This window comes from Schistocerca piceifrons, chromosome 3 (assembly GCF_021461385.2).
Source record: "Schistocerca piceifrons isolate TAMUIC-IGC-003096 chromosome 3, iqSchPice1.1, whole genome shotgun sequence".
NCBI classification, from domain to species: Eukaryota; Metazoa; Arthropoda; class Insecta; order Orthoptera; family Acrididae; genus Schistocerca; species Schistocerca piceifrons.
The window spans coordinates 346248884-346272681 of NC_060140.1; the positions used below are offsets into that span (position 1 = coordinate 346248884).

General features: G+C 38.8%; 1 protein-coding gene across 2 annotated transcripts in view; it reads right to left on the reverse strand.

Moving 5' to 3' along the window:
• The window catches only part of LOC124787908 (DNA repair and recombination protein RAD54B-like), a 332405-nt gene that overhangs the window by 166710 nt on the left and 141897 nt on the right, over positions 1-23798 (reverse strand). For both annotated transcript variants that reach the window (XM_047254891.1, XM_047254890.1), the window contains exon 7: positions 12993-13140. In XM_047254891.1, the coding sequence (XP_047110847.1) occupies positions 12993-13140 (148 nt within the window). The remainder of the gene's footprint in view (positions 1-12992; positions 13141-23798) is intronic.

Below are 23798 nucleotides of genomic sequence, written 5' to 3' on the forward strand. Positions count from 1 at the left end.
TAAATACGTGGAAAGTTGTCAGACAGTTGAGATTATCATGAAATACCAGATTTCACGTATATTATCACTGATTTTCTTTATCAGTTCATTGCTGACTACATAGGGATGTTCACTTCTATTGTTATTATCATGCACTTTTATCCTTCCGTTCTTAAACAAAGAACACAATCAACACTTCCTGGCAGATCAAAACTGTGTGCCAGACTGGGACTCAAAACTCAGACCTGCAAAGTGCAGAGTGGAAATTCATTCTAGGAATGCTACTGATGTTTAAAATCTTCACTCATTACATTCGGTCTATATATAGCACAAATTTTGTGATGAATGTAAAGAGTCTAGAGATTATTTTGCCACTAAAAATATTATTACAGAACAGATTTCATATTTAGTGGAATTTTCTAATGCAAGTACAATTTCTAGCAGCTTGTGCAGGAAAATGAGGATCAATGTGACTTACTTGCTAGCACAGCTCTAGGCACACTGATCTACTGCTTGTGTCAGTGTAGTAAGTTTTCCATGCCCATTACTACTTCCTATTCTACATGAAAATCAAAATTATATTCCAGATAGCCCTTGTAAATTATAGTATGAGTGCAAAAGGTAGCCTTTCATTAAGTACAAATGTTATTGGTAGTTAAGGAACCAGTTTGCCATTTTACTGTGTGCCTTTGATTACTTGCAACCTTCATTGTAATATCAACTACATAATTACTAGCACAGCATAGAATAATAAGTAGCTATAGCTTTTAATCATTCTTGCTGCATTGCACAAAGCAGCTACACTCATAAGCCAAAACATTAGGACCACCCGTTTAATAGCTTGTTTGTCTGTCTTTGGAACGATATACGTCACTGATTCTGCATATCAGGATCCAACAGTTTGTTGTTGGGTTTGTGGAGGTATGGAGCATTAGATATCTACGCACAGGACACGTAATTCACGTAAATAAAGGGCCACTGATTTGTGTACACAGTTATGGTACCCGATAACGACCCAAATGGGTTCCATACAATTAACATCAGGTGAATTTGGTTGCCAAGATATCTATGTGAGTTCACTACAATGCTCCTCAAATCACTAAAGCATGGTTCTGGCTCCAAGACGTAGACACTTATACTGCTGAAAGACAACACCACCATCGGGGAAAACATCAAGCACAAAGGGATGCAGGTGGTTCACATTTGTCAGCATGTCTTCAATTACTGTCACAGGTGCCATGAAAGCACAGGAGAATGTCTCTCATAGTGTAATACTCTCTCACTAGCCTGCATGCATGGTGCACTGCATGTTTCGAGCCACCGTTCACCTTGATGACAGCATTTGTGGAGATGACCAGTGACCTAATGTAGCAAAAATTTGATTTGCCACGTTTCCAAAAATTGATGGTCAAATCGCGATGGTCCCATGCCAATTGCAATCATAACTGACAATGTCACTGGATCAACAAGTGAACACATTAGAGTGGTCTGCTGCGGAGCTCCATTTTCAACAATGTTCCCCCATGAACCATGGACCTTGCCGTTGGTGGGGAGGCTTGCGTGCCTCAGCGATACAGATGGCCGTACCGTAGGTGCAACCACAACAGAGGGGTATCTGTTGAGAGGCCAGACAAACGTATGGTTCCTGAAGAGGGGCAGCAGCATGTTCAGTAGTTGCAGGGGCAACAGTCTGGATGATTGACTGATCTGGCCTTGTAACATTAACCAAAACGGCCTTGCTGTGCTGGTACTGCGAACGGCTGAAAGCAAGGGGAAACTACAGCCGTAATTTTTCCCGAGGACATGCAGCTTTACTGTATGATTAAATGATGATGGCGTCCTCTTGGGTAAAATATTCCGGAGGTAAAATAGTTCCCCATTCGGATCTCCGGGCGGGGACTACTCAAGAGGACGTCGTTATCAGTAGAAAGAAAACTGGCGTTCTGCGGATCGGAGCGTGGAATGTCAGATCCCTTAATTGGGCAGGTAGGTTAGAAAATTTAAAAAGGGAAATGGATAGGTTAAAGTTAGATATAGTGGGAATTAGTGAAGTTCGGTGGCAGGAGGACCAAGATATTTGGTCAGGTGATTACAGGGTTATAAATACAAAATCAAATAGAGGTAATGCAGGAGTAGGTTTAATAATGAATAAAAAAATAGGAGTGAGGGTTAGTTACTACAAACAGCATAGTGAACGCATTATTGTGGCCAAGATAGACACAAAGCCCATGCCTACTACATTAGTACCAGTGTATATGCCAACTAGCTCTGCAGATGATGAAGAAATTGATGAAATGTATGACGAGATAAAAGAAATTATTCAGGTAGTGAAGGGAGACGAAAATTTAATAGTCATGGGCGACTGGAATTCGTCAGTAGGAAAAGGGAGAGAAGGAAACATAGTAGGTGAATATGGATTGGGGGGAAGAAATGAAAGAGGAAGCCACCTTGTAGAATTTTGCACAGAGCATAACTTAATCATAGCTAACACTTGGTTCAAGAATCATAAAAGAAGGTTGTATACCTGGAAGAATCCTGGAGATACTAAAAGGTATCAGATAGATTATATAATGGTAAGACAGAGATTTAGGAACCAGGTTTTAAATTGTAAGACATTTCCAGGGGTAGATATGGATTCTGACCACAATCTCTTGGTTATGAACTGCAGATTGAAACTGAAGAAACTGCAAAAAGGTGGGAATTTAAGGAGATGGGACCTGAATAAACTGAAAGAATGAGAGGTTGTAGAGAGTTTCAGGGAGAGCATAAGGGAACAACTGACAGGAATGGGGGAAAGAAATACAGTAGAAGAAGAATGGGTAGCTCTGAGGGATGAAGTAGTGAAAGCAGCAGACGATCAAGTAGGTAAAAAGACAAGGGCTAATAGAAATCCTTGGGTAACAGAAGAAATATTGAATTTAATTGATGAAAGGAGAAAATATAAAAATGCAGTAAATGAAGCAGGCAAAAAGGAATACAAACGTCTCAAAAATGAGATCGACAGGATGTGCAAAATGTCTAAGCAGGGATGGCTAGAGGACAAATGTAAGGATGTAGAGGCTTGTCTCACTAGGGGTAAGATAGATACTGCCTACAGGAAAATTAAAGAGACCTTTGGATATAAGAGAACCACTTGTATGAATATCAAGAGCTCAGATGGAAACCCAGTTCTAAGCAAAGAAGGGAAGGCAGAAAGGTGGAAGGAGTATATAGAGGGTTTATACAAGGGCGATGTACTTGAGGACAATATTATGGAAATGGAAGAGGATGTAGATGAAGATGAAATGGGAGATACAATACTGCATGAAGAGTTTGACAGAGCACTGAAAGACCTGAGTCGAAACAAGGCCCCGGGAGTAGACAACATTCCATTAGAACTACTGACGGCCTTGGGAGAGCCAGCCCTGACAAAACTCTACCATCTGGTGAGCAAGATGTATGAGACAGGTGAAATACCCTCAGACTTCAAGAAGAATATAATAATTCCAATCCCAAAGAAAGCAGGTGTTGACAGATGTGAAAATTTCCGAACTATCAGTTTAATAAGTCACAGCTGCAAAATACTAACGCGAATTCTTTACAGACGAATGGAAAAACTGGTAGAAGCGGACCTCGGGGAAGATCAGTTTGGATTCCGTAGAAATGTTGGAACACGTGAGGCAATACTAACCTTACGACTTATCTTAGAAGAAAGATTAAGGAAAGGCAAACCTACGTTTCTAGCATTTGTAGACTTAGGAAAGCTTTTGACAATGTTGACTGGAATACTCTCTTTCACATTCTAAAGGTGGCAGGAGTAAAATACAGGGAGCGAAAGGCTATTTACAATTTGTACAGAAACCAGATGGCAGTTATAAGAGTCGAGGGGCATGAAAGGGAAGCAGTGGTTGGGAAAGGAGTGAGACAGGGTTGTAGCCTCTCCCCGATGTTATTCAATCTGTATATTGAGCAAGCAGTAAAGGAAACAAAAGAAAAATTCGGAGTAGGTATTAAAATTCATGGAGAAGAAATAAAAACTTTGAGGTTTGCCCATGACATTGTAATTCTGTCAGAGACAGAAAAAGAATTGGAAGAGCAGTTGAACAGAATGGACAGTGTCTTGAAAGGAGGATATAAGATGAACATCAACAAAAGCAAAACGAGGATAATGGAATGTAGTCAAATTAAATCGGGTGATGCTGAGGGAATTAGATTAGGAAATGAGACACTTAAAGTAGTAAAGGAGTTTTGCTATTTAGGGAGTAAAATAACTGATGATGGTCGAAGTAGAGAGGATATAAAATGTAGACTGGCAATGGCAAGGAAAGCGTTTCTGAAGAAGAGAAATTTGTTAACATCGAGTATAGATTTAAGTGTCAGGAAGTCGTTTCTGAAAGTATTTGTATGGAGTATAGCCATGTATGGAAGTGAAACATGGACGATAACTAGTATGGACAAGAAGAGAATAGAAGCTTTCGAAATGTGGTACTACAGAAGAATGCTGAAGGTAAGGTGGGTAGATCACGTAACTAATGAGGAGGTATTGAATAGGATTGGGGAGAAGAGAAGTTTGTGGCACAACTTGACTAGAAGAAGGGATCGGTTGGTAGGACATGTTTTGAGGCATCAAGGGATCACAAATTTAGCATTGGAGGGCAGCGTGGAGGGTAAAAATCGTAGAGGGAGACCAAGAGATGAATACACTAAGCAGATTCAGAAGGATGTAGGCTGCAGTAGGTACTGGGAGATGAAGAAGCTTGCACAGGATAGAGCAGCATGGAGAGCTGCATCAGACCAGTCACAGGACTGAAGACCACAACAACAACAACAACAACAACATAATGAATGGTGTGCTGTGAAACATTTGTGCATGCACCAGCATTGTGCTCTTTCCGCAGAGATACCACAGATCACCTATCCTACTTTACAGAGCAGACTAGCCTATTAACCTCATATTTTGTGAGGAGTCATGGACGTCCAACCATTTAGCAGCTGAGGAATTGGGGAGGAGGGGGGGGGGGGGTCCACTGTCCTCCTAAGTCTTTCCATAGACTCTCATGACAGTAGCATGTGAACATTTGACCAGCTCTGCCATTTTTGAGATACCTAGTCACAGGTTCTGTGTCTTAATAATCTGCCCTTTGTCAAAGTTGCTTATCTCAATGGATCTACATGGATCTATCCAGTTACAGCACGTACCTTTGCTAGGGTGATCCTCCATCTATGTCTGGTCCACTTACATACTTTCTTTACTGCAACGCCACCAGGTGGCATGCAATGTCGCGGTGGTCGGTGGTCATAATGTTTTGGCACAGCAGTGTATTTGAGCTGATTACAATGTATGGTGCTGACAACATTGCACTCCACTGTCACACCTATGTTCAGTACTACAGTCTCTATACTGGTTTCATTATTGCAGCTTCATAACTTTACTTCCTAAAAGAACATAGGTCCATCTGTAAAGAACATAGGTCCATCTGACTACAGATGGTAGATCTAGTAAACATTCCAGCATGGAGTTTGTAATGTGGCAGACCAAGAAACACGATTATGAACTGATCAGTGCTGGAACTGGTGCAAATCCTGCCACAGATTGTGCATAGAACTAATGTTTCATAAAATACTGTTAGCACTGTTGTACTTAATTTTACTGGACTATATGTTTACAACTGTCATTACACTTTCTGCTGGATATCAAATTCTCATTATTTTATACGATATCTACCGTCAAAGAAAATTTGAGGAAATCTGTTTGACAGAAGTTCCTGAAATCTTATTTCTGTAGTTTTTTTTTTTTCTTTCTTTTTTTTTTTTTTTTGAAACAATAGTTTCACAATGTCAGTTACCAAGATAAGATTCTTTGAATAAATTAGCAACTAGAAATTTCCTTCCTCAGTTCTTACAAATAATCAGTTTCTAAATTTTGTATTACAACAGGTATCTGTAGTAAATTAATTTAGGTGAAACATGTCCGTATTCTTTTATGAACCAAACTGTATATCTGAATTCTTACAGACTTGTAAATGTTAACTGTAATTACATTTATTCAGCCATGCCTGTACACTATTGTCTCGTACACATAGATGAGCACCTCAGCTCGTTGCCCATATAGTGTGTTATGTGGTATGTTTCAACTGCTGCTGATAAGTATCTTAGTTGGTCACCATTAATGTATTTTATGAAGACTTGGAATGAAAAATTTGACATACATTATTTAATTTGCACACTTGACACCCTACATGCATGAAGAACCAAAAATTAAACTGAACTGCACTGAAGTGTGATTTTTTAAGTCACCATGGCCATCACAAAGAGTGTACAAACAATTAACATACTGCTGTAAGTTATGCCAGTATTTTGAGAGATGTTTTGTAAATCAACAAAAAGTCAATTATGAAAACAGTTTCTATCATCAATATTTTACATTGTTTTGTAGCAGAATGTTGCAAGTTGCCAGTGATATACACTCAGTAACCTCGAAGGCAGAACTGAGATAACAATTCTTAGATGGGAAGAATCTAATGGACTAAACCACAAAGAAATACTCATTTCAGTCAAACAGTTTGACCTTATTTTGGAATTAAATGCCTACCCTTTATAACACACAGTTTCCATTGCAGAACGTTAAGCCAATTAAAAGAAAATGCAGCTCCATGTGGTAAATTTGAAGAGGTATTCACCATTTTGTTATGCAGAGATCCAACATCTGCAGTAAAGCAAGATGGGATTCATCTAAACTAAATAATCTAATGGATAAAGATTAAAGCTCACCAAATAATTGAAGTGCTGTGTAACACAGAAAGTTGCTAGTTTTGGATGAATCCTGCTTCAGAATTAAAGTATGTAAACTCTCTCTCTCTCTCTCTCTCTCTCTCTCTCTCTCTCTCAATCTCTCTCTCTCTGTCTCTGTCTGGCTACATTACCTCAGCTGATTAGATTAGATTAAATTTACTTTCATTCCAATTGATCCGTAGTGAGGAGGTCCTCCAGGATGTAGAACATGTCAGAAAAACAACAATACATGACAAATATTTACAACTCAAACAAATAAGCTAATGTACCATTCCACAGGTCCCAAGTGGCATGGTAGTCATTTTTTTAATGAACGCTATATGAAAGAATCATTTTACAAATACTAATGCACTGAATTTAAAATAAAAAAGTTTTTTATTTATTTATAAGGTAATAAACGTGTAATACAACTACTAAATACTTATTTACAATGAACACATTACTGCACTGAACTTGTGCAGAAGGTAGATTGTACTTATATACACACACAGATCAGTTGGTTCTACTGAGAAATTCATCAATGGAGTAGAAGGAGTTGGCCACCAATAAATCCTTTAGGCTTTTCTTAAACTGAATTTCATTAGTTGTTAAGCTTTTTATGGCTGCTGGCAAGTTATTAAAAATGTGTGTTCCTGAATAATGCATACCTTTTTGTACAAGACTAAGTGACTTTAAATCCTTGTGAAGATTATTCTTATTTCTAGTATTGATTCTATGAATTGAGCTGTTGGTTTGAAAAAGTGAAATATTTTTAATAACAAATTTCATTAAGGAATAAATATATTGGGAAGCAGTAGTTAGTATCCCTAGTTCCCTAAACAGGCTTCTGCAAGATGTTCTTGAGTTCACACCACATATAGCTCTTACTGCACATTTTTGTGCCTGGAAAACTTGATCTTGGCTCAATGAATTGGCCCAAAAAATAATCCCATATGACATTATGGAATGAAAGTAAGCATAGTATGCCAGCTTTTTCATTTTTATATCCCCTGTGTCTGATACAATTCGCATTGCAAATAGAGATTTGTTAAGATGCTTCAGCAGTTCTGTGGTGTGCTCCTCCCAGTTGAAATTATTATCAAGCTGTAATCCCAAGAATTTAACACTGTCCACCTCTTCTATCTGCTTGTCCATCATATGTTAGGCATATACTCGTGGGACACCTCTTACGAGTTCTGAACTGCATGTAGTGTGTTTTTTCAAAGTTTAGTGACAAAGAATTGGCTAGGAACCAGTGATTAGTCTCCACAAATATTTTATTAGCTGTCCTTTCTAAGACTACACTTGATTTGCTATTTATTGCAATGTTTGTCTCATCAGCAAACAAAACGAATTTGGCTTCTGGTAATGTTACTGATGAAAGGTCATTGATATACACAAGAAAAAGTAGGGGCCCTAAAATGGAATTAGTTCCCAGTTGGATGATGCCTGATAGCTTGATACATGTCTCTTTTCTAATAACACCCTTTGTTTCCTGCCAGAGATATAAGATTTCAACCATTTTGCAGCATTTCCTGTTACACTATAATATTCTAATTTACTTAAAAGGATATTGTGATTTATACAGTCAAATGTCTTTGACAGATCACAAAATATACCAGTTGCCTGCAATTTTTTGTCTTATGAATTAAGCACATTTTCACTGTAAGTGTAGATAGCCTTCTCAATATCACAACCCTTTAGAAGTCCGAACTGTGACTTTGACGGTATGTTATTTGAGATAAGATGGTTATAAAGCCAATTGTACATTACTTTCTATAAAATTTTTGAGAATGCTGGCAAAAGTGAAACTGGGTGGAAATTTGATGCTATTTCTTTATCTCCCTTCTTAAACAGTGGCTTAACTTCAGCATATTTCAACCGTTCTGACTAAATTGTGCTAGCAGCTTAAATGGATGAGATGGGATATGAATGTGGCACTGGCAAGCTTCTTCTGGCTGCAGGAAGTATACAATGACATTGAGGAGTGTATTTGGAGGAGAGATATAGAACAGAAGAACAGGGTATGGTTGCACCATAAGTGAATTTAAGGTCATGGGACATGGGTATAGATGGATGTGTGGCAAAGGCTAACAGAGACTGGGGTCAGGAGGAGTATGGGATTAAATTATGTTTAATAAGAAGAACTCTTCTCTATGTAATTCAGATAAACTGGTATTGGGATGAAGGAATCCAGTTGGTGCAGCCTGTGAACCAGGCATTGAAATTGAAAATGTTGTGCCCAGCAGCATGTTCCACTAGTGGGGAGTCAACTCCACTCTTGGCCACAGACTGTTGAGTGGACAATTGGTTGGTGCTCATGTCCATGTAAAATGCTATGCAGAAATTACGGGACAGCTGCCACATGAGCTTTCACAGGGCCTCTGCCTCTGAAAGATAAAATAATTCTTATGGGAATGCAGTAGGATGTGCTAGGTGGGTGAATTGGGCAGGTCTTGAAACTGGCTCTTTGTGGGCAAGTGTTCCACCCATGTGTCAAAGGGCTGGGAGTGTGTGTGGCATATGGACAGACTAGAAGATTGAGTGTGCAGTGGAATACTAGTCTGAGAGAGGTGAGAAGGAGTGCAAGTAGGTTGTTCCTCATTTCTGGGCATGATGATAAATATTTGAAGCACCAATGAAGGATATACTTCAGCTGTACCAGTTCAGGGTGATACTGGATGATTTGGAGGCAACTCCTTTTACAGTCAGTTTCTGGGGTAGTTGTACAATTATGAACTCATATGGAGGCATCACAACAAATTGGTCTTGGTTTGGGAGTGTAATGCCTGCATGTGATGGCACTGGTAAAACCTGCAGTGTACTGGGCAAGAATCGTTCATCACTGCAGATGCACCACCACTGAGGTGCCAGACTATACACAAAAGACCTTCTGGCATGGGCAGGGTGTCAGATAACAAAACGTAGGAACTGAATATGGTATGGTTAGTGGGCTTGATATTGGCAGAGGTTTGGATGGGGCTCTCACAGAGGTGGAGACCAGTGTCCAAGAAGGTGTCACACTGGGGTGACGAGGACCAAGTGCAGTAGATGGAAAAGAAGGTGCTGATGTTGTGGAAGAATGTGGTTTCAGTGTTTTGGCCCTGGGCCCAAATTTTGAAGATATCATCAGTGATCCTGCGCCAGCCAAAATCCTGAATTCCTTGGTGTTTCAGGTTCACTGATGGTATCTTCATGATGGATAACAATTAAAAATATCCCACTTACACAGACTCAGGGCCCACTAGAAACAACACAAATTTTTAAGAGAAAATTCACTTGATAACAGGAGCTAAGTAAGAAACTTCCTGACAGATTAAAACTGTGTGTCGGACCGAGACTCGAACTCAGCACCTTTGCCTTTTGTGGACAAGTGCTCCACCATCTGAGCTACCAAGTACAGCTCACTGCCAGAAGTAAGGCTGTGAGGACAGGGCGCGAGCTGTGATTGGGTAGCTCAGATGGCAGAGCACTTGCCCACAAAAGGCAAAGGTCCCGAGTTTGAGCCGTGGTCCGGCACACAGTTTTAATCTGTCAGGAAGTTTCATATCAGCGCACACGCCGCTGCAGAGTGAAAAATCTCATTCTAGGAACTAAGTATCTAAAAAGAATCAACAATGCAGCAAACATGTGTGCCAGAAAAAAACTAAAAAAACATACATGTTGAAACAGAATATGTGAGGAAGCATTAACAGAAACAGCGTACACAAAGTAAACATGGAAATATTGTGGAAATAGGGAATACTATGAACAATTTCAACAACATGGAAAGATAACAACACTGATACTAAGGATGTTAAAAGAGCTTTGAAAAAGTCGCAGATGACAAAAGCAAGATCATGACCAAAAAAACTTCTAAAATTTCTATCAGATCTGCGACAGTAAATTAACAGAATATCAAGCACAAAGCACCAACCTGTGAGAAACTTGCAAAACATTTTGATCATCTTTTGAACTGCCTGCTATCAAAGTACAGAACGTAATTTCCAGGGGCTCATGAAAATCTAAAAGAGGATATGACACCCTCTGCTGATAAAATTAAGGACACAATTAGAACTCTAAAAAATAATAATGTCAGCAGTAAAGATGTGGATATAAAAAACTGCAAATTTGCCTTACAGCAGAAATTCAATTTAGGATTAATAATTTGTTGATGATTACTGAACTCCAAAGAAACAGTCATATACATCTGGCTATGTTGACAGGGAAACCTCACAGGGAGAGGAGCAGCAAATATACAGTGATGTAGGATAAAATCCCAGGATCTCACCTTACAGCAATTCACTGTGGTAGCCCCTTATTTGCAGGTAACTGATGAAAAAAATTTTGGAATTTAATGTGAAGCTCAATAACATCAAAAAAGTCACATTATGCACACTGTTTGTGTGGTGTAGTGGATAGGATAAGAGGTTCACATACAGGAGTTTGTGGGTTTGAATCTCAGCAGATGCAGAATTTTTTTTCATTTTTAAATCTTTATCAAAATGACTTTGATCACTATTTTTACTCAGTTAATTGGTTTAAATATAATGTTTTATTTCTATTTCTTATCCACATCATTTTAATCACCATATGAACTTTTCCATTTGTTTCAAATTTTTCTTTCTATCATTCTTTTACAATTAGAATTTTTGTGAATATGAATTTAATTATATTTATGTATTATAATATTCAATTATTTGAAAATTCCAATATCAGTTCAAAAACAAAAGACGAAATAATCTATTGCTATTGACTGTGCAACTATGCAAAAAATGCATTTTTCATTACCAGATATGCAATTGTTCTTGCATGGTAATCACTATACAAACATTAAAATATAACCTACATACCTACTGCACTGTGCACAACATAATGCAGATGAAGATGTAAGTGACAGAAGTGTTTATAAGTAAAGCAAAATTCAAGTAAAATGAGAAATAGATATAATGAGTGCAATGATGTGGATGAAAAAAACAGGGAGATAAAAGAAATTCATACATAAAATTAATTAAAAACACATGAACAAGGATTTCAAGTGGAAAAATAATGACACAGAGAAAAATGAGTGCAAATGAAGAAGTTGATATTATGATTAAAATTATGCATAAAGAAATAGAAAATTACATTTAAATCAAATGACTGAATAAAAATGATGATCAAAGCCATTTCAATAGAGATTTTTAAAAAATGTAAATTACCTGACAAGATTCAAACCCCCAACCTTCTGCACGTGAAGCTATTATCCTATCCATTATACCACACAACCAGACTATGTGATGCTCCTTTTTAAATGCTACTGAGTGTCAAACAAAATTCCAAATTTTTTTCACCAATTAGGCCTACTCGCAAATGAGTGCTCACGAGGGTGAATGGCTGCAGTGTGTGATCACTGGGATCTTAACATGCATAACCATATCAATCGTTGTCAGTCCCACCACTGGGACTTCCCCTTGTCAGATAAAGTAAACCAGGAATTCAACACTACATATAGTTGCTGTTGCTGATGTAGCCTCAAAAAGAAAATGTATAGATGAAATACCAAAACCTTGAAGAAAATATAGAAATAAGACAAGTTTTAGGTGATCTTCATTATCATTCAGCTATATTCTGAGGAAAATCATAAGAATCGAGAATGAAATTTTCATGAACAGATATTCGACAATTGAAAAACATTCAAATAGCTGGGAGATACAAGTATAATTCAAGAAAACTTAAACAACAAACACATTTGGCAAAAGATGTTAGCAACAAACTGGATCTAAGAGCTCAAGAAAGATTTATAAAGAAGCAGCACAAGGGATGTCGAAAAAGATAGACGCAGTTATAGAATAAATGTCTTACAGATGGAAGGACTCCATAAGGAAATATAACAGGTTTCAAATGGATCCAATAGAAGAAAAATGAATACAATGAAATGAGGAAGGAATATTGAATGAAAAACAATAGAGACTGAAAAATTAACATTGGCACATGGTTACTGGAATACTCCAATGAGATGATTATTTAATGTTTGACATGATGATGGAGACTATTTTTGTGTCTAAATGTTGCAATTCTGAAGCAAGCTGATAACCTAAGGATTTTAAAATTAGATGAAGAATTAATAGCTATGTGACATCAAACACAAACCTCTGCACTGCTGTTCAACTAAAATAAGCTAAATTTTTAAAATGTGTGTAGATTGTTATGGGCCAAACAAACACCAATTACAGTTTGAAAGTGTACAGAAAATTATAAAACAAGTAATAATTGGCAGTTAAAATTATTCAATAAATTGTTACCTGATTAACAATAAATGTATGGATTTTGCCTCTTCCTAACCATTGCTGGAATTCCTTTTCCCAATTCCCAACTAAACTGCTTGGTGTTACAATCAAAGCATTCCGAATAATAGGCCTTCCACCATATGGGCCTTGCTTTAACAATGTCCTGTAAGAAAATATAATTATTTATCCCTTGTATGAGGCATTTCACTGAGTATTAATTCTTCCAAACCACAAGCTCAGAACATCCACATCATCCTCAAATGAAGCACAACATGAGGAATATGTCCCTTTCCTTTTATTTTATTGCTCCTGATAGCACTCTTACTCATAAGAACACAGTTGTGTTGGAAGCAAACATCGTCTATAGCACAGTTGGGCAACTGGATGCCAGCAATCAGTTTGAATCTGAGCCATGAAAGAAATTTGTGGGAAGTGACACACACACACACACACACACACACACACACACACACACACACACACACACACACACACAAAGAGAAAGAGAGATAGTGGGAGGGGGCAAGGAATGGGGAGGGGAGGTTCACATAGTTCTCTGCCCAGACATATTTTTAGATATTTCCATACTAATATTAGCACGTAATTCTTGACCATTGTGGATGTATTAGAACTTCGCAACTTTTGTAACTGAAGATACTTTATAATGAACTAAATGGAGGAATCAGGTTCGATTCCAGGTACTGTCAGAGATATTTCCTTGGTGGGAGGACTAGTAAGAGGTGCACTCAGCCTCATTAGACCACCTGAGGAGCTACTTGACCTATTACTAGTAGTTCCAATATCAGGCAACCTGACAAAAGGAGAGTGGTATGCTTACCAAATGTCCCTCCAAACTGGGCCAGATTGGCCCGTCTAGGACCAGAATGCAGAACTTTACCTTTTATAATGAATTAGCTGCAACCAGTTGCTTTTATAGATGTCCAGTATTTGTCATGACATTTCAAGATGCCAGGCATCTCATCTTCAGATGTTTGCACTTATTTATTTGTCCTGAATATTGTTTAGTTACTAACAGCACTGCAGAATTTTGCAATAAAGTTTTCTAAGACAGATACTGAAAAATATCAAAAGCAAAGAAACAATGTTCACTACACATAAGTAAATGCAAACATCCGAGGACTGGGTTAACATACATGAATGTAATCTTGAAAAAAAGAGTTTTGAGGCATAAGTTGTTGGCGTGTCCGATTGGGAAAGGGATGCCATCCATATTGCATTACCCCATGAATATTAATAACACAGATACTATAGTTTTGACTTTATGTGACAGGAGGACTGCTGTTGTGTCATGTGACAAAGCTGCCTGCGAGGTTAAATAAGTATAGGCAAATCAGGCCCACAGGTCACCAAAAGTTGCCCATGGCTAATATACAGTCACAAAAAAGTTACAAATACAAGCAACCAGCCCAGTCTTTTGGGGTGACTAGATCCCTATATTGGAACACTTTTCTAGAAGAATGGCCAAATTGTGATTATTGACATGCCAATAAATCAGCTGACACCTACCATATGATCAGAGAACAGGGTCATCGGTAGGTCTGTAATACACTGTAAAAGATCTTTCACCAAAGCTTTTTTATAAAGTTTTTGACACACTACTAAGCGTGCTTTTATCGTATCTTCTTCAGGGTAGCCGGAAACGGTCTGAAGAGCTTATAAGGGTGTCGCAGTAAGCCAAATAATCCATTGCATGAGCAAGTTCAAACAGTCCACCAGATACAATTTGTGTCAGTTGCTCTCATATCGTAGATAACAGTGCACGAGACTGTTCAGCGCTTGGTTACGGTTTTATCCTTACTACCGGCCCATGCCCAATATTTGTATTACTCTGCTGCTCAGTTTTAGGAAACCAAAGAAGGAACACAAAGAACATGTTTGGCCATAGCATCTCTGGCAGGTTACTTGAATTTTCATGTGAATCAGCCTGACTGGCTAACTTACTTACACTTACACTTTTACACACACACACACACACACACACACACACACACACACACACACAGCACTATACAACAACAATGCACTAATCAATCTGAAATTTGAGCTAATATAACATCTTAGACTATATTGGACACCACATTTAATTTGTTTGAAACTTTATAACAACATTTCCAAAGTCACAAGTTGGCTAAGTTACAGAGGTAATGCAAAGATGATTAATATCCAAGGTAATCGGCTTTTTCCTAGAGCACAGCCGACAAGCTTGTGGGCAGATGGATAAAAAATGAGACAGCAAATAAGAACTGTTGTAAAGAGTGAAGTTATAAATAAAATTCCTTTAATGCAAATTATGTATCATTGTCTTGATTTCCTTTGGGATCCCCTCTTATTTTAAGTATTAATCATATTTAATGGGTTGGGAACTTAACATAATTATTTTCTTTCACATTAGCAAACGTTTCCGTTTAAACTTTTTGACTTTCCTCAGAAACCTTAGTACCACCAATTACAGAAATGTTTCAGGACAATCATGTACAACAAAATTTATAAAACTATAATACATAAAAAATACATAAAATTTCAAAACAGTTTTGAAAGATGATATACCAGAAATAACCAATCTGAAATTATTACCACACAGTATTTTGTGACTTAAGGCTCATAAAAATAAAATTATTATGGAATAGCAGACAAAGAAGGTTCAGGGTTTTTCGCCTCATCTGCAAGATAAAGCATTTTATATCAGTTCCATCTCAATCACATACTAAGAGGCACTCAAAAATTTGAAGCAATCACATATAATGTACCGCAAACGGGGTGATTTCGGACGGTTTTGTCATTATTTTGATTGTAATTTTCGTATATATTGTTAGATTAAATTGATTATTATGGAAGTGGTAGGGTATATGTGTAACAAATGAAATGTCTCAGAACCAGAAAGTGTATGTGTAGGTACATTTATCTGAGGCAGTTGAATAAAGTGTCTGAAGTCACCCCATGGATTGGGGTGATTTCGGACACATGTGTTTTTTAAACCTCTGTCTGATGTTACAGTATATAGAGGGTGAATTCAGACAGTTACTGCCTTTTTTTTTTTTTAAATTCTACATGCTTTATATTTGATTTTGGTGACATTTTACACATTTTAGGTAGCCCTTTGTTACGAATAAGTATTATGGAATGATGGTTTCATCATAGTTGATCATGTTGCTAGGTGGGAGATTTTCCAGCTTTGCGTTGATATTGGAGAAAAACATCTTAAATGTCTCTTTGTTCACTTCTGCACGAGCTCATTTAATATTTTCACTTAAGCGAACGGAAAGATCTTCTGACTGTCGTTTGAGGAATAAATGCACCCATTCTTCTCCTAGCAAATTATTATGAAATTTCTTCTTTTTTTTGGCAGGATTTATCAAGGTAGCCTTTAACTAAATATCTAATACTCAATTTAGTGAAAGGAAATCCCCAATGTGCAGCCCTCAAGATACCTTGCTTCAACATTTCTTCTTCTTCTTCTTCTTTATTTAGCACTGGCTATCCTCACATTTTTTTCGGATGTGCTTCCTGCACTTTATTTTGTAGGGTTGATTTACATATACCATACAAATCACATACTTTTCTGTATAATTTACCACTCTGAATATCATGAACAGCTTTATCTAAAAGTTCTGCGTCATAATTACACCATACTGTAGCACCTCTCCTGCTCTTATACGTTCTTGGCATTGTCCGAAATCACCCCACACAGTACACAGTTTTACAAAAACCATCGTTATTTTATAACCTTGCATGAGAAACTCAACAAACTTGTACAGAAATTGTCTCAATGCTGTTAGCTATGCAGCACGTTACAATTACGTTTACAATAACTTCCCACTTGACGCAACAATAGAAACCTTTACTTTAGGATAATGCATGGATTTTTAACACTGAGACTGTTCGTCAGTAATTCACCTGGGGAAACAATTGATGCAAAATAAAAGTTGTGGAAAGTGATAAATGCAATCTTGTGCTTAAAATAACTGGCACACAGACGTCAAAATAAATAACTCTTTGCTTCTATGCAGTGGCAAAGAGCAAATAAGCCATGCTGTCTGAAATCGCCCCGGTGTCCAAAAATCACCCCGTTTGACGGTACCACAATGCCTTATTCTGGATCATTCACTGTTTCTGATACCCATAATTGATCATCTATTTGCTTTGTCAAAAGTTGGAAATTTTATCCTTTGTGCAGATCATACAAGTATAAGAAAGAAACATGGTACCAGGGATACAGATAGTAAACCGTAGGTGCAACCACAACAGAGGGGCATCTGTTGAGAGGCCAGACAAACGTGTGGTTCCTGAAGAGGGGCAGCAGCCTTTTCAGTAGTTGCAGGGGCAACAGTCTCGATGATTGACTGATCTGGCCTTGTAACACTAACCAAAACGGCCTTGCTGTTGTGGTACTGCGAACAGCTGAAAGCAAGGGGAAACTACAGCCGTAATTTTTCCCGAGGGCATGCAGCTTTCCTGTATGGTTAAATGATGATAGTGTCCTCTTGGGTAAAATATTCCGGAGGTAAAATAGTCCCCCATTCGGATCTCCGGGCGGGGACTACTCAAGAGGACGTCGTTATCAGGAGAAAGAAAACTGGCATTCTACGGATCGGAGCGTGGAATGTCAGATCCCTTAATCGGGCAGGTACATTAGAAAATTTAAAAAGGGAAATGGATAGGTTAAAGTTAGATATAGTGGGTATTAGTGAAGTTCGGTGGCAGGAGGAACAAGACTTTTGGTCAGGCGAATACAGGGTAATAAATACAAAATCAAATAGGGGTAATGCAGGAGTAGGTTTAATAATGAGTAAAAAAAATAGGAGTGCAGGTAAGCTACTACAAACAGCATAGTGAACGCATTATTGTGGCCAAGATAGACACAAAGCCCACGCCTACACAGTAGTACAAGTTCATATGCCAACTAGCTCTGTAGATGACGAAGGAATTGAAGAAATGTACGATGAAATAAAAGAAACTATTGAGATAGTGAAGGGAGACGAAAATTTAATAGTCATGGGTGACTGGAATTTGGTAGTAGGAAAAGGGAGAGAAGGAAACGTAGTAGGTGAATATGGATTGGGGGGGAAGAAATGAAAGAGGAAGCCGCCTGGTAGAATTTTGCACGGAGCACAACTTAATCATAACTAACGTTTGGTACAAGAATCATAAAAGGAGGTTGTATACATGGAAGAAGACTGGAGATACTAAAAGGTATCAGATAGATTATATAATGGTAAGACAGAGATTTAGGAACAAGGTTTTAAATTGTAAGACATTCCCAGGGGTAGATGTGGACTCTGACCACAATCTATTGGTTATGAACTGTAGATTAAAACTGAAGAAACTGCAAAAATGTGGGAATTTAAGGAGATGGGACCTGGATAAACTGAAAGAACCAGAGGTTGTACAGAGTTTCAAGGAGAGCATAAGGGAACAACTGACAGGAATGGGGGAAAGAAATACAGTAGAAGACGAATCGATAGCTCTGAGGAATGAAGTAGTGAAGGCAGCAGAGGATCAAGTAGGTAAAAAGATGAGGGCTAGTAGAAATCCTTGCATAACAGAAGAAATATTGAACTTAATTGATGAAAGGAGAAAATATAAAAATGCAGTAAATGAAGCAGGCAAAAAGGAATACAAACGTCTCAAAAATGAGATCGACAGGAAGTGCAAAATGGATAAGCAGGCATGGCTAGAGGACAAATGTAAGGATGTAGAGGCTTATCTCACTAGAGGTAAGATAGATACTGCCTACAGGAAAATTAAAGAGACCTTTGGAGAAAAGAGAACCACTTTTATGAATATCAAGAGCATTGATGGAAACCCAATTCTAAGCAAAGAAGGGAAAGCACAAAAGTGGAAGCAGTATATAGAGGGTTTATACAAGGGCAATGCACTTGAGGACAATATTATGGAAATGAAAGAAGATGTGGATGAAGATGAAATGGGAGATATGATACTGTGTGAAGAGTTTGACAGAGCACTGAAAGATCTGAGTCGAAACAAGGCCCCGGGAGTAGCCAACATTCCATTAGAACTACTGACAGCCTTGGGAGAGCCAGTCCTGACAAAACTCTACCATCTGGTGAGCAAGATATATGAGACAGGCAAAATACCCTCAAACTTCAAGAAGAATATAATAATTCCAATCCCAAAGAAAGCAGGTGTTGACAGATGTGAAAATTACCGAACTATCAGTTTAATAAGTCACAGCTGCAAAATATTAGCGCAAATTATTTACAGACAAATGGAAAAACTAGTAGAAGCCGACCTCGGGGAAGATCAGTTTGGATTCCATAGAAATATTGGAACATGTGAGGCAATACTGACCCTACGACTTATCTTACAAGCTATGTTAAGGAAAGGCAAACCTACGTTTCTAGCATTTGTAGACTTAGAGAAAGCTTTTGACAACGTTGACTGGAATACTCTCTTTCAAATTCTGAAGGTGGCAGGGGTGAAATACAGGGAGCGAAGAGCTATTTACAATTTGTACAGGAACCAGATGGCAGTTATAAGAGTCGAGGGACACGAAAGGGAAGCAGTGGTTGGGAAGGGAGTGAGACAGGGTTGTAGCCCCTCCCCGATGTTATTCAATCTGTATATTGAGCAAGCAGTGAAGGCAACAAAAGAAAAATTCGGAGTAGGTATTAAAATCCATGGAGAAGAAATAAATATTTTGAGGTTTGCCGATGACATTGTAATTCTGTCAGAGACAGCAAAGGACTTGGAAGAGCAGTTGAACAGAATGGACAGTGTCTTGAAAGGAGGATATAAGATGAACATCAACAAAAGCAAAACGAGGATAATGAAATGTAATCGAATTAAGTCGGGTGATACTGAGGGTATTAGATTAGAAAATGAGACACTTAAAGTAATAAAGGAGTTTTGCTATTTGGGGAGCAAAATAACTGATGATGGTCGAAGTAGAGAGGACATGAAATGTAGACTGGCAATGGCAAGGAAAGTGTTTCTGAAGAAGAGAAATTTGTTAACATCGAGTATAGATTTAAGTGTCAGGAAGTCGTTTCTGAAAGTATTTGTATGGAGTGTAGCCATGTATGGAAGTGAAACATGGACGATAAATAGTTTGCACAAGAAGAGAATAGAAGCTTTCGAAATATGGTGCTACAGAAGAATGCTGAAGATTAGATGGGTAGATCACACAACTAATGAGGAGGTATTGAATAGAATTGGGGAGAAGAGGAGTTTGTGGCACAACTTGACTAGAAGAAGGGATCGGTTGGTAGGACATGTTCTGAGACATCGAGAGATCACCAATTTAGTATTGGAGGGCAGCGTGGAAGGTAAAAATCGTAGAGGAAGATCAAGAGATGAATACACTAAACAGATTCAGAAGGATGTAGGTTGCAGCAGATGAAGAAGCTTGCACAGGATAGAGTAGCATGGAGAGCTGCATCAAACCAGTCTCAGGACTGAAGACCACAACAACAACAACAGTACATTCATAAAATTCAATTTGGTGCCTATTGTAGAACTCCACAAACCATAGTGTCACTATCCAGCCTTTTAGAAAAAAAGTAGTGAGAAAGCCCACAAAGTATTGCATTAGCAGCTGCACAGCATACACATAAGGGGATTGTGAGATAAAGCTGGCATGCTCAGTGGAAAACTGCAGTATGCAGCAGTAAGAACTGTAGTGGACGGGTCAGTGTCATCACACCAGGTATAGTCTCTTGTTATGGGTAGTCTGAATAGGTGCCAGGTCTTAGTGAAACAAATGCACTTCTGATCAATATAAGTATGTCTGAATTTTGAGACAGAAACTTTCTCATCACCAGAGTAAAGCAGCACCACCACTTCGCCAGGTCCACGCCGGACATCAAGACAACTGGGCATCACCAGCAGCAGCCGTGGGTTCTAGAGAAGGCTGTGTCTGCCACCACCAGCACAAAGTTCCACACAGGACTTAGTGCCATGGCACATCGAACTTGCATCTGCACATGCTGCTGCCAGCACTGAATTCCCTTGCCCAGCATTTAGTGCCACAATGCCAGCCACCATGCAATTCCTGCCATAGTGCAGTGGGTTGAATCCCATGGACAGCTGTCTCAGTGGCACTGAAGTGGATGCGCGCAGAGGCCAGGGGCCAGTCCAGGTGCCATTGCTGATGGAGAAGTAGCACACCACTGAAGATGTGACCGTGGCATACAGAGACTGCTGTCTGCCCATTGGCCCGCCATCAGCAACACAGCATCATTGCAGCAGGGCAGAAGCCACTGCTTGTACATCAGCAATGGCCAGGGTCAACAGAGTGATGTGGGTTCTGCCTCACCTCGCCATGTCATGATGAAGCATGTACAAAGACCAAGTAAAGCTTTCTTTACTGTGAGCAATGTCTCCATTGGGTCCTCCAGCCCATAAGAGCCACCACTCACCCCTCCAAGTGCAGCTACCCTCTTCATAGCTATTGAAATTCTCCATTCAAACAATGGAATGGAAGATGTAGATAGTGTTTAATCTTTGAGATCATACAAACATCAGAACAACAGGAAAATCCATACCCTAGAATTAATGAACCACATTAGTTCAGCTAACTCAAACAATGGGAAATCTGAGATGTAATAACAATAATAGGAAACACACACACACATATTCGTACACATTCAGTTAAAACTTGTGGCTCTTGTCGTCTCAAGGCACTGAGGCCTGCCTGCAGTGTGCAGCAACCTTGGCTGTGATGAGCAGTGGGGTACCGGTCTGGTGTGGAGAGGCAAGAGGCAAGAGGCAAGAGGCAAGAGGCAAGAGGGAGAGGGGTGGCAGCAGAATGGTGGGGGAATATGCTGTTGTACTGTCTGTGGAAGTGACAGTGATGCGCTGCTAGGTGCAACACAGGGACACTGTGCTGGGGCTGAAGAGGGGGAGAAGGGGGGGGGGAGGGATGTGTTGCAGGCTATCATCCTGCTACAGGCTATCATCCTGCTATAGGCTATCATCCTGCTACCCTTTTGGTTTGAATATTGTTTCAACTTCATATAAGCTTTATATATTATGTCACTTTAATCAGCCCCACTCTCACAAAAATTTTTATAACCTAATGTGGGCCAGGTTATCAGAATACCATTTCAAATGAAACACAAATTTTCCACATGGAACTGCCCTAACATGAAGTGGTTTGAAAGAAATAGAGCGAATCCAAATTCTGATATGGTGTTTCTGAACGGACTCCACAGATATCATTTCATGCTGTGACAATATTAAGGAATCACTTGATCAACAATAATCTCAGAGGGATCAAGACACAAGTCACACCAAGTCACTGATTTCATCCTCATTGATTTGATTCATTTCAGTGAATTTAGTTCAATTAAATTAATTCATTCACACCTCTATTTTCCACTTTATTATTCCTACTGCTCAGTTTTCAAATATGATAGCTCTGGGTGTCCTCAAGTTTAAATGAACCACACACCAACACAAAGAGTTTCGCAAATTATTTGTAAAATCACTAAACTGTTTTCACTGAAATGTGATGAATTATTTTATATATCAAGAAGCATCTATGTCCCACAAAACTCACCAAAACAGTTTGTAGCCCTCTCATGCCTTCCAGTTGGTCTTTATTAGATCAGAAATCTCTTTCTTAATACCCTTTTACCCACAGGAAATTACAACATATAGCCATCTGTGTAATGAACATATAGCCATCTGTGTAATGAAGATACAATCCCAGTTCAGTAGAGCACAAATTACTCCAAATGAAAATAGGACAAAGTGACTTACAAAGAGTGTAAACAGTAAGGTCACTTTTGTAAGTTTCTCTTGAATAACTTGAAGGCCATGGCCTCTAGCAAAAATGTATCCTAGCAAAAAATTAAACTACATTAAATTTCCTACAAAAAAGGTCCTATACATTTTTTTTCCATACTTTGCACAAAGACAGAAAGAGGGAGGGTGGGGTGGGGTGGGGTGGGGGGGGGGGGGGGGGAGAGGGAGGGGGGGGGGAGAGAGAGAGAGAGAGAGAGAGAGAGAGAGAGAGAGAGAGAGAGAGAGAGAGAGAGAGGATTAAAAATCTCATGTGACATGCAAGCGCTGCAGCTTAGGTGGTTTTTCTAGGCCAATTTAAGGTAGCTTCCCGACTTGATAGATCCCAAATGTCCTATATCAAATTATTTGTCTCAACTTCCACCACACCTCTGCAGTATTTTGTAAACAGTTATCGATTACAACACATATATATTGTCAAGTCTGTCAATGTGCCTTCATGAATCGTCTCAGACCTAGTCAATGCAAACATTGTTGCTTTATGCCGAGAAGGGCTGTCAGAACAGAAAGTTGTCACAGTATTGATATACACCACAGTTACATTAGTTGTATATTCAGTCTCTTTCATACAACACAGAAGACCGAAAATATGCCTTGTAGTCATCCCCCGTACTCAACATCACATAAGGACGAGCGCTAGCTATCACGTAAGGATGACCAATAGCTACAAATTATAGCTCTCCGGTACCTTGAGACAACTGTAACAATTGTACACTGACTTTTTGGAGGCCAAACACACTGTCAAAATTTCAACGATGAGGTTGTCTTTCAAGATGATAATTCATGCATTCACTGCTCTCATCTCATGACAAATCATCTTCCAGAAGGCAGGAATCAACTAAATGGATGTGCAGCAATGTCTCAACCAAACTGTGGACAGCATGCCAAGGAAGATGATCCAAGCACGTTACTGTGTGTAGGGTGAGACAACATATATTTCACAGTGAAGTTGGCCCAAATATGTTCACAGTATATGGATGGTTAAAAAGAAAAGCTTTTTCTCTATTATTATACCTAAAGAAGACATTCAGTCTT